Raw genomic sequence first — 14,371 nt, forward strand, 5'->3', positions numbered from 1 at the left:
TATTTATAAAATATTTTACCAGGAAGTAATACATTGAGAGTTACCTCTCGTTTTCAAGTATGTCCTGGGCACAGAGTTAAGACGAATAATACATGTTTACAAATACAGTTACATAATGAGCAGGGTATACATTATATACAAGACATTGCATGCACAGTTAAAGATAATTTATATTATGAGCGAATGAAACAGTTACAGACCAGATTAAAATATGTGACAGCTTTAGATTTGAAAGAACTTAGACTGGTGGTGGATGTAAGAGTCTCTGATAGGTTGTTCCAGTTTTGTAGTTGGTTGACCCAGTAAGTAGTAAGTTTCTAATATTATTAACAAAGGTTGACTCAAGGAAGTGCAGCAAATTATATTTATTTTGTTTCTAGTGGAGATTGAATTTCAAGGTTTTGCTTTGCCGTGAAGAAATATTGCCTACCCAAGTACACTTTATTTTTTTTGTTTTATACCTAAGTACACTGTCAGACCACCAGACTGCATTACAACCAAATGTAAAAACTACCATGACATTTCTAAAGATGACTGTAAAAAGGAACAGATTGGGAGAATTACAATATATAGTGTATCTGTGAAATAAAATCAATTGGTAAAATAATATTTGTGACACTCTTACAAAATGTATTGTAAAAGTCAATGGTACTGTATGTGTGAGCGCCATATTAAAGTAATTTTTAGATAGACAAAGTAGACAGAAAGGTAATACCTTAAATAAATTCCAGATGCCATTAAACTGTACTTGTCATACTGTACAGAAATGCTAGTCCGTAAAACAATTCTGACCGATATCGATACACCTTGAAAAATTGGGTTGACGACCATAAATTCCTGGCTCTGATTTGCTGGAATGTTAGGTGGCCTTAAATCTGATACAGGCGTAATTTAACCCCTTAATTACTGCATGGTCAAACCATTAAAAAATACATGATTAGCTAGACCAGCGGTGCGCAAACTGGGGGGCGGGAGATTTTTGTACATGACATTTAAATTAAATGCCGGGGATCGCGTGAGGCCTCTGCAACCTATTACTTATCGAGATTCAGACGGCTGCTGACGCGTCGTGATACCGCGGGGTCATGTGACGTCACATGACCCCACTGTGACATTTGACGCCCATTGTCACAGGATGTCACATGACCCTGTTGTGTCATATGATGCAGGGAATGGAGGTAAGGGGGCGCGAGCACTGGGGGCAGCAGGCAGGGGGGGGCGCAGTTGCACAAGTTTGCGCACCCCTGAGATAGACCATTACAGTATATAGCAGAAGGGCCATGTGCTCTCCATGTCCATAGCAGGGAAATAAATGTATTTGTACTGTTAAAATGCCATGATTCATGAAGTGTATTCATTGCTTCCACTACAGCCAGGGATTATGGCTAATAACCTGCAAATGAACACTCCGTGCACCACTTTTTGCTTTTTATCAACTTTAATGTGGATCCCTTTAAAGCAGCAGTCCAAGCAGCCAGGGTTTTTTTTTTTTGCCCTTTAATATGCGCATCCATACAATGATAAATAATTAGCTAAATTGCTGATCGATCCGTTCTTCTGTGGTCGATCAGCGAAGATTCAACAGGGGGGTGGGGGGGTGTTCACGAAATGGATATCTGTGCAGCAGAAGAGGACCCGATATGCAAAGTTCTGTGGGGAAGATCATGTGATCAGGCAATCCCAAGATACAATTGGTGCACTGTTAGAAAGAAGGCAAGGCTCAAAAAGGGGCATGCCAGAGCCTGTTTCAGAAGAGGGTGGGGTTGTGACTTTGTAAATGGTTGCTATAGAAACACAAAATGCCTGTTACATTCGAATACATTAAAATTTTCATTTAGAGTTGTTTTTAAAAAGACAAATGCTACAAACATTTTCGCAAAAGTACAGAACTGATTGTTTTATTTTTTTTAAATCACACATGTAACTATGAATACATTACCCATGGAGACTGTGATGGCAGATACAATAGATTTGTTCAAAAAAAGGTTGGACATCTTTTTAGATAGGTATACAGGGATATACCAAATTAGTATACATGGGAAGGATGTTGATCCAGGGATTAATCCGACTGCCAATTCTTGGAGTCAGGAAGGAATTAATTTTTCCCCTTAATGGGGTTTTTTGTTTGCCTTCCTCTGGATCAATCAGTAAGTATAGATATTGGATAAAGTATCTGTTGTCTAAATTTAGCATAGGTTGAACTTGATGGACCTATGTCTTTTCAACCTCATCTACTACTGTATGTAACTGTGTAGGATATTGCTTGGTCTGCCACCAACATCTGGCCACAGTATATGAGGGCACCTAATTCAAGGTTCTTCAGACCTTGGACAAGTCCTATTAGTTTGTAAATTGTCTTGAAGCTTTGCTATTGGGGTTTTTATTTTGTCTTGCACTCCATACACAGTGCCATATAGAAAAACATATTTTTTCTCCCATAGATTATTATATGATGAATTACAGATGTAGCAGACCTTGACGCACCCATTATTGCTAATTCAGGCACTAAATGGCACGATTTAAAACTTGTGTAACATGCGATCACGTAATAACCGGTGCAAAAACATCTGCTACATATGCAAGTAAAAAAGATTGACATTTCTGTAAGAAAGTCTACCTGTAAATATTAAAAAAAAAAAAAAAAAAAAGTCATTTATCACCACTGACGACATTGTATATTAAATGCAGTAAAAATACAAACAAAATATACATATAAACAAAAACTGCAATGCGTGCATTTAAACAATATTTGGAGATATTAATAGTGTTAAGTAAGAAATAATGTATTTAGCAGCATCTCCTTTCTAATTACGACATCAAGAGGTATCAAGCGATTTGGAAAGTGTAGAATTATAAGCATAGGTGTAAATCCTTCTGTACAAGCAGCTCTGTATTAATCTGCTAAATGCACACTGTTTTTATACATGTTTTAATCATACCAGTACTGAAGGGTTTTGCAATTTATTACGGAGATGGCGTTCATTCCATTAAATTATGCAGTGAAGTTCACAATGACTTTAGGTAGAGTGAAATCATTGCTCTGAAGTTGAATTGTGTGATAATATACAAATGGAAGTTAAATGCCCCCCATAAATGCTTACATCTATACTAATTGTGAAATAGGTTATTACAGTATATGAATGCATTATTGTAAGATGAGACAAAGATGTGTTGGAGATTTGTAAAGAGACAACAGGTTCTACATACAATATAATGCTTTATTGACTTTTATTTTGGGGAGGAAAACATACAAACGTTAAAAGGAACGAGTGGTTATGAAGAGTGAGACCGTAATAAATATTACTTTATTTTGAGATTCTCTTAAGAAAAAAACATTTCTGAAGAAAAAGTAGGTCATTGTAGCTTGAGTAGAAACTGCAAATGGCTGACACTGGTTGTTACAGCCAGTGTTTAAAGTGGTTCTACCACCAATTACTGTAGATAATTATGTTTTTTAGAATGAAGGTGATTCAAGACGTGGACAGGTTATTGCAGTAGCTATTCTGAGTAGAGAAAGAACGAATCCAGTCAGGTCATGGATATGTCTGGCCACACGCAGCCATAGTTGGGAACTTTAAAACTGGGCAAGTTTTTGAGATTCAACTAAACCTGATAAAGCAGCAAAATGTGAAAAATGTTATTTCTTTTTTTTTTTTAATCAGTTCTGTAGTATAAGATAATGTGTGCATTTTTTAAACTCAATGCCATTTTTAATGATTTTTTCAAATGTACTGATCATCCTTTGGTTTCTACAGCAACCATTTAGAAAATTATATTGACTTCCTCTTTTGAAACAGGCTCAGAAAAACACCTTTTGAGCTCTGCCCTTTTGCAACAAAGTATCACAAACAGATCTGTTGCTTTGTTGTGTTCAAAACAGCAGACTATTGTTACAGCTTTCAGAGTAATAGACAATGTGTTACACTTAGTAATATAATGTTACACATCAGCTGCAGAATTTCACAGACCGAAGCACAAAGTTAGAAGGTGACCTTTTTTGTTAGGCACACAATCAGGACTTTTAAAGATTTATAACTGCACCAAATGATTTGCCATCTTAAGTAAGAATGTAGAAATATACTTTGTCACATGCTTTACGTATAAAAAAAAAAAAGCTGTGTGTGCTGTGCACGCGCATAGTAAGTGAAACTTCTTTTACTTTTGTCACAGAAATTGTATTTGTGTTGGTTATGTTTTAATTAAAAATCAAAATACAATTTCATTGACAAAACGCAAATAAATTTGACTTATAATGCGCGTGCTCGGCACACATCCCCTGTATTAGCCATTTGCACTAAGTGTGAATTCCTTGTGTGTGTGAGTCAGTGTGTGTGTCAGTCAGTGTGTGTGTGTATGTATGTATGTCAGTCAGTGTGTGTATGTATGTCAGTGTGTGTGTGTGTCAGTCAGTGTGTGTATGTGTGTGTGTATGTATGTATGTCAGTCAGTGTGTGTATGTATGTGTGTCAGTCAGTGTGTGTGTGTGTGTGTGTGTGTGTGTGTCAGTCAGTGTGTGTGCATGTGTGTCAGTCAGGGTGTGTGTGTGTGTGTGTATGTGTGTCAGTCAGTGTGTGTGTGTGTGTGTGTGTGTGTGTGTATGTGTGTCAGTGGGTGAGGGGGGGTATGTGTGTGTGTGTGTGTCAGTTAGTGTGTGTGTGTGTGTGGGGGGTGGTGGGGGTGTGGGTGGGTCAGTCAGTGTGTATGTGTCCAGCTGCAGTCAGGGGCAGGGTGTAACATTGCGCACCACCTCTCTCCCCCCCTTGAACGCAAATTCTGCACACACACCCCCCCCACCCCCCGCACGCAAAGTCTGCACACACACACACCCCCGCACACAAATTCTGCACCCCCCCCCCCCCCCGCATGCAAATTCTGCACACACCCCCGCCCCCCCCCCTCGCACGCAAATTCTGCAACACACACACACCCCCGCGGGGTACATGCGCCCGGCATGGGCATGAGTGACCGAGCCCCTGTGCCCCGCGAACGCCCGCGTCAGTGGAGGGCTGAAGGAGCGTGTGGGTGGAACGACGCCGCTGCCAGCCGCTTCTGTGCATGTGTGGCGTCCGTCAGCGGCGCCATCACAACTGCGCATGCGCGGCATGGCAGCGGTCGTGGAACAGTTAGGAGCGGCGGCGGCTATGTCAGCAGCCGGGTGTGTGGGGGTGTGTGTGGGGGTGCGGCGGCGATTAGGAGCGGCGCCGGCGGCTATCGCCGCCGCCTCATGTGACGGGACATGTGAACGGAGCGGCGTCCATTACGTGACGTCACTTCCGTTTCACATTTCGCCCCCCATCTATCCAGTTTGTTCTATCAGGACTAGGTGCCACGAAAGAAGTTTCACTTCAAAAATAATTTAAAAAAGGGGGAATGTGGTACTGTTGCTTTAAAGATGAAAAATAGTTTTGAACACATTTTTGTGGTGTTCTGATTCTCTATTGTGCACCAACATGATGCAAAACAAAATATCAGCAGCTTCTAAAACAAGCATCATACAAGTATTTATATAGCACCAAGTATGTATGCATTGCTTTATGTAACAGACATCAGAATACAGGGAGTTATAATACATTTAGTGTATCAAACATAAAGGAAAAGGCATATTGGTCTGAAGAATGTATGGTCTGAGATCTGCACCTTCTGTACATTGGCATGTATTTCAATTATGGGCAAAGGTGGCCTGACCATGTAACCAGGATTTTTCTTAGGGGAAAAAGAAAAAGAATTTGTGTTAAAAAAAAAAAGTCTTTAGTGTAATCTGATTTGTTGAAAGTTTTCAACAAATTAAACCAGAATCACTGCTTTATTCAGTTTCCTGGTTGACAAATTGATATAGTTGTATTATTTATTTCTTTTTTAAACTGGCTGGAAAGTTGTGATATGTGTTTAGACGAGAGAAGTAATATAGATTCATGCGTGTCATTGTACGAGTAAGACAGTGTGGGTGGCCTTCGTAGCATGACATTATTGGGGTGGGTTTTGTGAAAGTACTGTATGTGCCTTGATTTTTCAAGATTTAAGTAACTTTCACCAAAAACAACCTTCCCTTTCTTTTTGCTCGATTTTCTTAGTTTTACATGTACATGTTTAGCACTGGAAGTTTTTCAGCGCTTCAAGTATTTCCATGTTCGCTGACTAATTTAATTACGTGTTGTACCCTTTCATTGACAAAACGAGAATTCTTCACTGAGACAATAGTGTATGGTGCTTTCAAATCCACCAAGTTTCTCTTCTTGTGTTCTTATAAAAGAGACAAGGTTACCAAACCTAATGCACAGTAATATATGTATGAAAAACTCAGTTGCTGGTCCATTAAATAGTATCACAACCTACAGTACAACAAATGTGTACTTCTGCAGGGCCAGTATAGCTGCTAGAACTTTAAAATGGACTGTATGTGTAAATATTGATAGATATCAGAAAACCTCAGCATACTGGCACCATGTTAAGGTGACTATGAGGTGAATGTGTATTATATACTGTACAATAATTGTGCACAGAGACTGCTGAAGTACGGCAAAGGGATATCTAATGCATTTACATATGCTAAACAGTTATTTTGCTGATATCTTATGGCCGTTCATTAGGCATTACAGTCTTGCTTGAGTTAGGTCAGCGCTTTTTAGAAGGCACACTAAGCTGTAGGCTGCACTATTTAAAGCTGTGGGGACAGACCTGTTGGAAGTTGGTACTGGAGTTCCCTCGATTTCCAGGAATGAGTTATTATTATTACTGCAGGAATAATCCTACCTTTAAAACAGAATTACTGTATGAGGAATACAAAAAAAGTGCTGCAGAAGTGTCAGTAATTCTACTTTACAAAAGGATGTACAAAGTTGGAAACGGCACCACCAATGTATAATCTATATAAAGAATCAGAAAAGTCCCGACCCCCTGCCATTTGTTTGTGAGCCCAAATCCAGGTAAAGATTTCAATTATTACAATGTTCTTTCTATACAGGAAATTAGTGTAATATGAAAACAGTGATTTATTTTTGTACTATTAATTGTCACCAAGGCGTGTAGTGTAATCATTTTATATTTAAAGAATGGGGCGATTGTGACTTGCCCACAGTATCATATTAAGCTGGGCTGTTCTTAGCTCGGTGATACCCTCTTTGTAAGTTAGGGTGTCTGTCATATATTTCACACGTACGGTGACCCTGCTTTACCTCATGTTTGATTCTACACTTTCACATACTCTGAAAGGCACATTAATCCAGGAAAATACCAACATGTACCAAATATGAGATGGTGGTTGTCCATTATAATTTTTTTCCATTCCTTCAATAATTTTTCTTTTTCATATAACAATTGAAGGCTATAAATATTTTACATACAGTAGTTACATAGTAGATAGAGGTTGAAAAGACACACAGTATGTCCATCAAGTTCAACCTATGCTAAATTTAGACGACTATATATTTACAGTCGTTTTTTGTGGTAAATGGATCTCTTTGGTAAGTTTCTTTATGATAGTTTTGTAGATAATGTTAAACAAAAAGCAAACTATTAAAGCATGTTGTTGAAGCATAATACAAGTTGGAGGACAGTGAAAAGTAGTAATTGTATGGCTAATTGGCATTAATATATTTAATACAATTATTATATTTAATGGTGCAAAAAAAGGTCACGAGATGAACATACTGTGAAGGTGTCCGCCTTGAAAAACATTACAATTAGATGCAGAAAAGATAGTTTACATTTATATCAAATCATATGTTGCAAAACCGCATGCTATTTAAAATGATAAAGCAGAACATTAATGCCTGATTAGGCTAAAATGTTCCATTCATAACCTGCATAAAGTATTTCTTATTAAATTGTAATAGTACAGTATTTTGAATATATAATCAGGCTTTCTTTCATTGGTGCAAACATATTGCATTCTAATTAAGTAACCGAAAATATCAGAGGTAATTTATTAGGGGACAATAATATACACCATAATTGTCAGAAAACATAAGTGCTATGTTGAGAATAAGATACAGATTGAAGATTATTTTTGTATCGTGGATCTTATATTTGATGGGGTTGTTTATCAGCCCTGTGGTGGATCTGCAAACAGGTATGCAATAGAGGAAAAGTACACTTTAACCGGAAGTACGCCACTTTTTTGTGTTTAAAACCGCATTAGGAGGGATAAGAAAATGGGAAAGTTGTAAGAGGGACACTATATTTTATACACAATTTCTGCTTCAGAGTTACAGATTACATTGAAAGGAGACACATGGATCACATTAATACAGCATTCACACACACACACGCTGGTGTTTGATCGGATGCTGTTCGGGTTTCATGTTGCTGAAAGGTGACTTCAGGGTTTAATTGTCAATCAAAGGTGTTCCTATCAGCCCTCCCTTCCCTAACTCCTCTTGTCTTTTGACATCATTCCATCCATCAGTGTAAGAAAATCTAAACCCACCCATTTTGCAAGCAACGTCCATCAGCCTCAGAACTGTGCTCTCACTGCACAGGAGAGCTGAAGCATCCTCACCTCTGTCATTTTCCTTCTTAGTTACAATTTGATTCCAAGGGAAAGCTGAAATGATTTGAGAACAGTCATTGTAGACGAAAGCTTTTAATTTCATATCACAGCAACAGACCAGAATTGGGTAGGAAGTAATATGCTCCAGATGGACAAAATAGATATCCTACAGTAGATCTAAGAGTTTGTGTTTCAAGGTGATGTAGTTACCGTTTTTCCTACCCCATGGGATTTTCTGTGCAAATACTGATATGCACTGAAGGTTTTCTAATATGAACACCTTGCTTGTGGACGTCTGGTTTCTTGTGCCTATCATCTTGCTGTTGGTAACACCTGAAGCAACTACTTCATGGTGGTAAGTTTTTTTTATATCTACCACAATGCAGGTATCCCATCAGAATATGAAATGTTTTGGTATTTGTGCTCAGAAATAATTAAATAGAAATAGCATTTACTCTGCATTATCGCATCTGGACTAACACAGCTATCACCTAATACTGATGTACTCTGTAAAATAGTATGCTTGTACTGTTTTTACCCTTCAAGAACATGCCATTGCCTATGACATCTTCCCATTTAAGTCTTCCTCTATATTCTATACATTTGTTTTTTGTTTTTAACCCGTAATGCCTAATAGGATGTTTTTGGGGGGGTTTTTTATCCGAAAAATACTTTTTCTTTTCAGTTTCTTTTCCCATCAGTCTTAAACTCTTTGCTGCCAGATATCCCCGAATATCATTGCTTCGCATTCTCTTGCAGGCCCCACTAGCAGCAAAAGGGTTAATTTTAAATGTAAACACAATCAACCTGTATTAATCATTTTTGGGTGTATTTCCACCTGTCCCGTTTTTGTATTAAGAAGTAATAAAGTGTACATATAAACTCGTAGCGAAGGTTCTCATAACGATTAAATGGGGGAACATTAAGGAATGTAATGCATGTAGTTTCAGACCGAGAACTTTTCTTCAGATCAGGTTTGCTATTTTAAACTTTGTGAAATGTCTTTCATGCTATTGTACAGTAGATATTGAGGATGTTTGAATAGAAGCTTCTTAAAATACAGTATATCTTTCATCTCATCGGATCCATAAAGGTCAAAATAATATTTAATTAGGAATTGAAGTTTGTAAAAATAATTTATCATATTTCACTTTTAGTAAAGGGAAGTTATCTTTCTTTTCACATATATGTTGTCAGCTGTGTTTAACCGTGTACAAGTATGTGTGTGTGTGTGTGTGTATATATATATATATATATATATATATATATATATATATATATATATATATGCATACACACACACACGTGTGCTCTTGGTTGTAAAATAGAGCATACAGTAAGTGTCGTTCATAATTCATCTTGTACTGTGACTGCTCACAAACTATCACATTCTGTGACAAGTACAAGTAAGCAAAACACTTCAGATCATTGAAAGTGTTAAATTAGCGGTATCTTGTAAGTTAATATCAGTTGCCATTATCAATACAATGCACAAAATATTTTCCTTATCTTACTAATTTAATTGCGAACAACTAAAATATTTCTGTAATTTGTGTCCACTATGCTAATATACAAAGTGTGTGTGTGTGTACATACACACACAATGGTTTTACTATTTGCAGCTCTCTTTAGTTCTCAAAACCATCCAATGCATTTAACCATAAGCTCTGATATGTTTTTATATTCAACTGGTGATTTATCAGACTGACAATTTTTCAATAAAATTACTATTATTTTGCAATGGTAGCTTAGAAGAATTTATTGCTCTAGGTTTTTATCACACTGTCCAAACTGTCAGTTGCATATAATTTTATAGGAGCTCACTATTAAAAGATTTTATGATCACATAATAAAATAAAAGTTGGAGGAAAAAAAGAGACTCGTGCTCTGATTTTCTCGTTTTCAGAAGATACCATAAGCAGTTTGGGAGGTTCTATTTTTTTTTTTTTTTAAAGGTGCCCTTCCAAAGTTTCATAGCTAATATGGAACATCTGGGCATAGATGATGTAATTGCACTATTTAAGACTCTTCTATACTAACAGTTTTGTACATTGACCCCATTTTCATTGCAAATTTTTCCAAAAGTTTTAATCCACATGTAATTTCTTTTGGTTTGACTCCCTTACCATGGTGAGTAATAAAAGATACTTCTACCTTTTTAACTCTTGATATAAATAATCATTTTATACATTGATCATGTAAATGTAAGATGAACTATATTGGCCAGTACTGTATTTATACAGTGGCTAATACTTGTTTTACTTCACGTTTTAGACAGTGGTAGTATACTGTACAGTACTTGTATTCCTTGAACTTTCATGGTTCAAAGTTTTTAACGTGAGAAATGTATGAAAGTGTGCAAACTCGCATGTATTCCATTTTTTGGAAAGTCACTGATCTAGTGATCATTTGTGATGCTAGAGAATCGTTCATTCAGTAATGTTTATGATATAAATATTGGAAATATTTAGCATTTTCGAAACTGGAATTTGTATACATCACATACAAACATGCACTGGAAATATATATATATTAACATTTATGGGAATCAGTGGGTCTGCGGAGCCGAATTATTTCTGCTCCGGGGTCCCCCTGTATCCTGAGATACTGGGGAAGGTGCTGTCGGCACAGTTCCCTCTAGGGGGAAACTAAATACAGTAGTTTAAGGTTTAAATCTCCCGCATCACGCTTAATCTTTCGCGACATCCTATTGGCCTACCTTATGCAGGGGTTTTAAACCTCTATGAAGTACCGGCGGCAACTTCTTCAGTAATAACTGCTACTCTAAGCAGTGTTTGCTACCTGGTAGTGATTTGCAAATACATAGAAATATATACTGCACTGTAGGCTAGGGTCAGAATTGGGCTTTCCCCCTTGATGTTGTCCTATTGAAGATGTCAAAAATGCTCCATATTAAATCCTGCTTTTCCTTCAAACGTCAAGGTGTTACATACACCGATCACGGGTGGATTTGCTGTATTCAATAAGAAATCTCGCGAAACATTGTGCAGTGGTATATCTTGTCTGCACTGTTTCACTCTGTTAGCTGCACTATTAGTTGGTTATGCATCTCACTGCTTGCTTTTGCCTACCATAGAGGGTAGTAAGGTATTGGCATTCAATGCCCTAGTAACTTCTGAGATGTACAAGGGGTTTACCCCTCTCCTTCCACATGGGCCTAACCAACCTCCTTGGAGCATCTTCACTACCCCCACCCCACAACACCTATAATCCTTCTCCCCCTCTGTAGGAATGGGTTATAGTCTTATAAGCCAAAGGTGGGTATACAATTTAAGATGAAAAAAAAGCAGATCTAAATATGTGTTTATAGATAGATAATGTACTATTTAAAGAAGGGAGTTCATTAACCCCTTGAGTGCCAGTGAGTTTCCATTATCTAGGTACAGTAGCCTCATTGCCACTGAAGGGGCAAATCAGATATGTAACCAGTATTGCATAACATTAGAATCCATTCTCTACCAAAACAATAGTGTACGTGTGTACTCACATACAATATACATTGCAATATTAAAGAGAGGTTTATTGGCACTGAAGGAGCTAATGAATAAAACTAAACCATTTAGCCCATACACAATATCCTCAAAACTCATGGTGTCATAAACTGCCCAGAACTATTCCATTTCAATATTCCCAAAACCAATGCCCACCATAAGAAAAAAATTCTAGGTGTGAGGGGGGTTAATCACTTATTTACCTTTAGCTTGTATTAAGGCAATTGGTAGTTAGGCATGGGGTGGTATAGAGATTATGAATACCTTGGTTTCCATAGTAGACAAATCATGCATGCCTTCATTACTACAATGGTTAAAAAAAGCTAATCTAAGTTTTTGTCTCGGATAAACAAGAAATATGCTAAATTAGATATGCTATTGTAAATGATTTGAGTAATTTTTACATAAGACATGGGCAATTTCAGCACTACAACTTTGTAACACAGGTTGAGAGAGTACAAAATTAAGAGTCCAAAGCTTGTGTGAAAAAAGTACGCTTTATATTTCTTGCAGAAACAGGTTTGACAAAAATAATACACTATTACTGAAAATAACATACCAGTAAGTCCTGGGATAACAAAGCGGCAAGAAGGGGAAAATGGACAGGCAACATTTCGAGCTGTATGTGACCCTTTTTTGAGCTGCGTCCTGTGTGACTGACTCAGTCAGTGAAAGGAAACCTTTTCAGTGACCAGCGGACAACGTAGTAATCCTAGTGTGGCCAGCACAGGCCCTCTTCCAGCTACAAGGCATTTACAGTTTCCACAATAAATTAAGTCTTCATAGGGAAATGTGCAATCTTTATTACAAAATCCTCATGGCACCATATCGCTGCAGGGTAACCAACAATGCTAGCATAAAGTGTAAGAGGCAAATGCATACCCCTCCCAAACCAGAAGGAGAAAAAAAACACTATGAAGAGTTCCAGTCTACACGAGGAGAAATCTATAATGTACACAGAGCTAAAAATAAAGGTACAAAGGGTTGATCAGTTACAAAGCGAAGCACATGATATAGAAAATTGAGTACTCATACACACCACAGTGGATGATAAAGATGTAAAGTCTCGGGCGTGGCAAAGTGCAAGGAAGGAACAGAGCCGGGGAACATCATTAAAGATTCCTGAAGGGAGAGAAATAAGCCTGGCAGCCACTCAAACCGCCGATCGATGGCCGTGAAAGTGTGCCGCGCGGCCACCCGGGACGCCTCCATCTTCAAGAGGCAGGCGCCGGTGGCTGCAGGCACTTCACAAGATAGTGGCTTGCCACAAGGCCAGCGTGATACAGAGGAGGGCAGCACATACCCCTGACAAGGCAACATATGCTTAGTATAATGCAGGACCTTAAATCAGAATTAAGAGACTTTTCATACTGAACTGGACAGATCTATGTACAAAATTAAAACAACTTACAGCACTGGGGGAAAGGACTGATGCTATGGAACACAGCCTAGAAAAACTACACCAATTTCAGACGGACTGATCAAGAACCTGCATTTGTGTAGACAAGTAGAAGTCCTATTTAAAAAGGCTGAAGATAGCGAAAACATCTCGCCGCAATAATTTACGCATTAAAAATATTTTAGACGAAATAGATGCAGCTAAACTGGAGTCATACCTAACAAGCCTATTTCAAATGCTTCTTCCAGGGATGGACAATGACCATTTGGCTATGGACATGGCAAGATACGCTAACCCATCAAAACCAAGAGTGGTCCGACTCCTTTACTATAAATTTAGAGACGCCGTCTTGAAAGCTGCAAGAGAGGCTTCACCAGTAACAATGCAGGACGACATCCTACAGATCTTCTCGGACCTTGCATCAGCTACCCTCCAGAAAAGGCGAAATCTCGTTGAAACTACCCCCATCTTGAGAAAACATCAAATAAGATATAGATAGGGATTCCCTTGCCGGGTGATAGTCACACAAAATGGACAAACTAAATCCACAGCAAGAAGTGACTAAGTTAAAGCTCTACTACTACACCTGGGCATACAAAACCCGGAACCGACCGGACAGATTTCACCAAAAACACCGGAACATATTAGACCCCCACCAGCGTACTGGTCTACAGTAGCTAGAGACAAGCGTACACCCAATCAAGCAAGGTCGACTTCTCCAGAACTGAGTAATGTCCCTTGAGACTGTTTGTATATATCCTCAATGGTCTCAAATTAACCATGTGTGGTTCTTTGCACATGCTAATGGCTGTCAGCCGATTTAAGTTTTTTTTAGTTTAAGGGTCTCTGACTCATGGGTGATTAAAATGTTTGAAATTTTGAATGTTAAAATGTTATTTAACATAACAATCTATGTTTGATGTGTTCCCTATCACAGTTGCTGGATGAGCTAAAGGTTTTAGATTGCAGAGT

At 38.1% G+C, this 14,371-nt stretch overlaps 1 protein-coding gene across 1 annotated transcript in view; it reads left to right on the top strand.

Moving 5' to 3' along the window:
* Nucleotides 1-8,713: 8,713 nt before the first annotated feature.
* The window catches only part of WNT2 (Wnt family member 2), a 72,098-nt gene continuing 66,440 nt past the window's right edge, over nucleotides 8,714-14,371 (top strand). The window contains 2 exon segments of the mRNA XM_075599976.1: nucleotides 8,714-8,753; nucleotides 8,756-8,843. Of these exon segments, the coding sequence (XP_075456091.1) occupies nucleotides 8,714-8,753; nucleotides 8,756-8,843 (128 nt within the window).

The sequence above is a fragment of the Ascaphus truei genome, chromosome 5, assembly GCF_040206685.1.
Source record: "Ascaphus truei isolate aAscTru1 chromosome 5, aAscTru1.hap1, whole genome shotgun sequence".
Taxonomy (NCBI): Eukaryota; Metazoa; Chordata; class Amphibia; order Anura; family Ascaphidae; genus Ascaphus; species Ascaphus truei.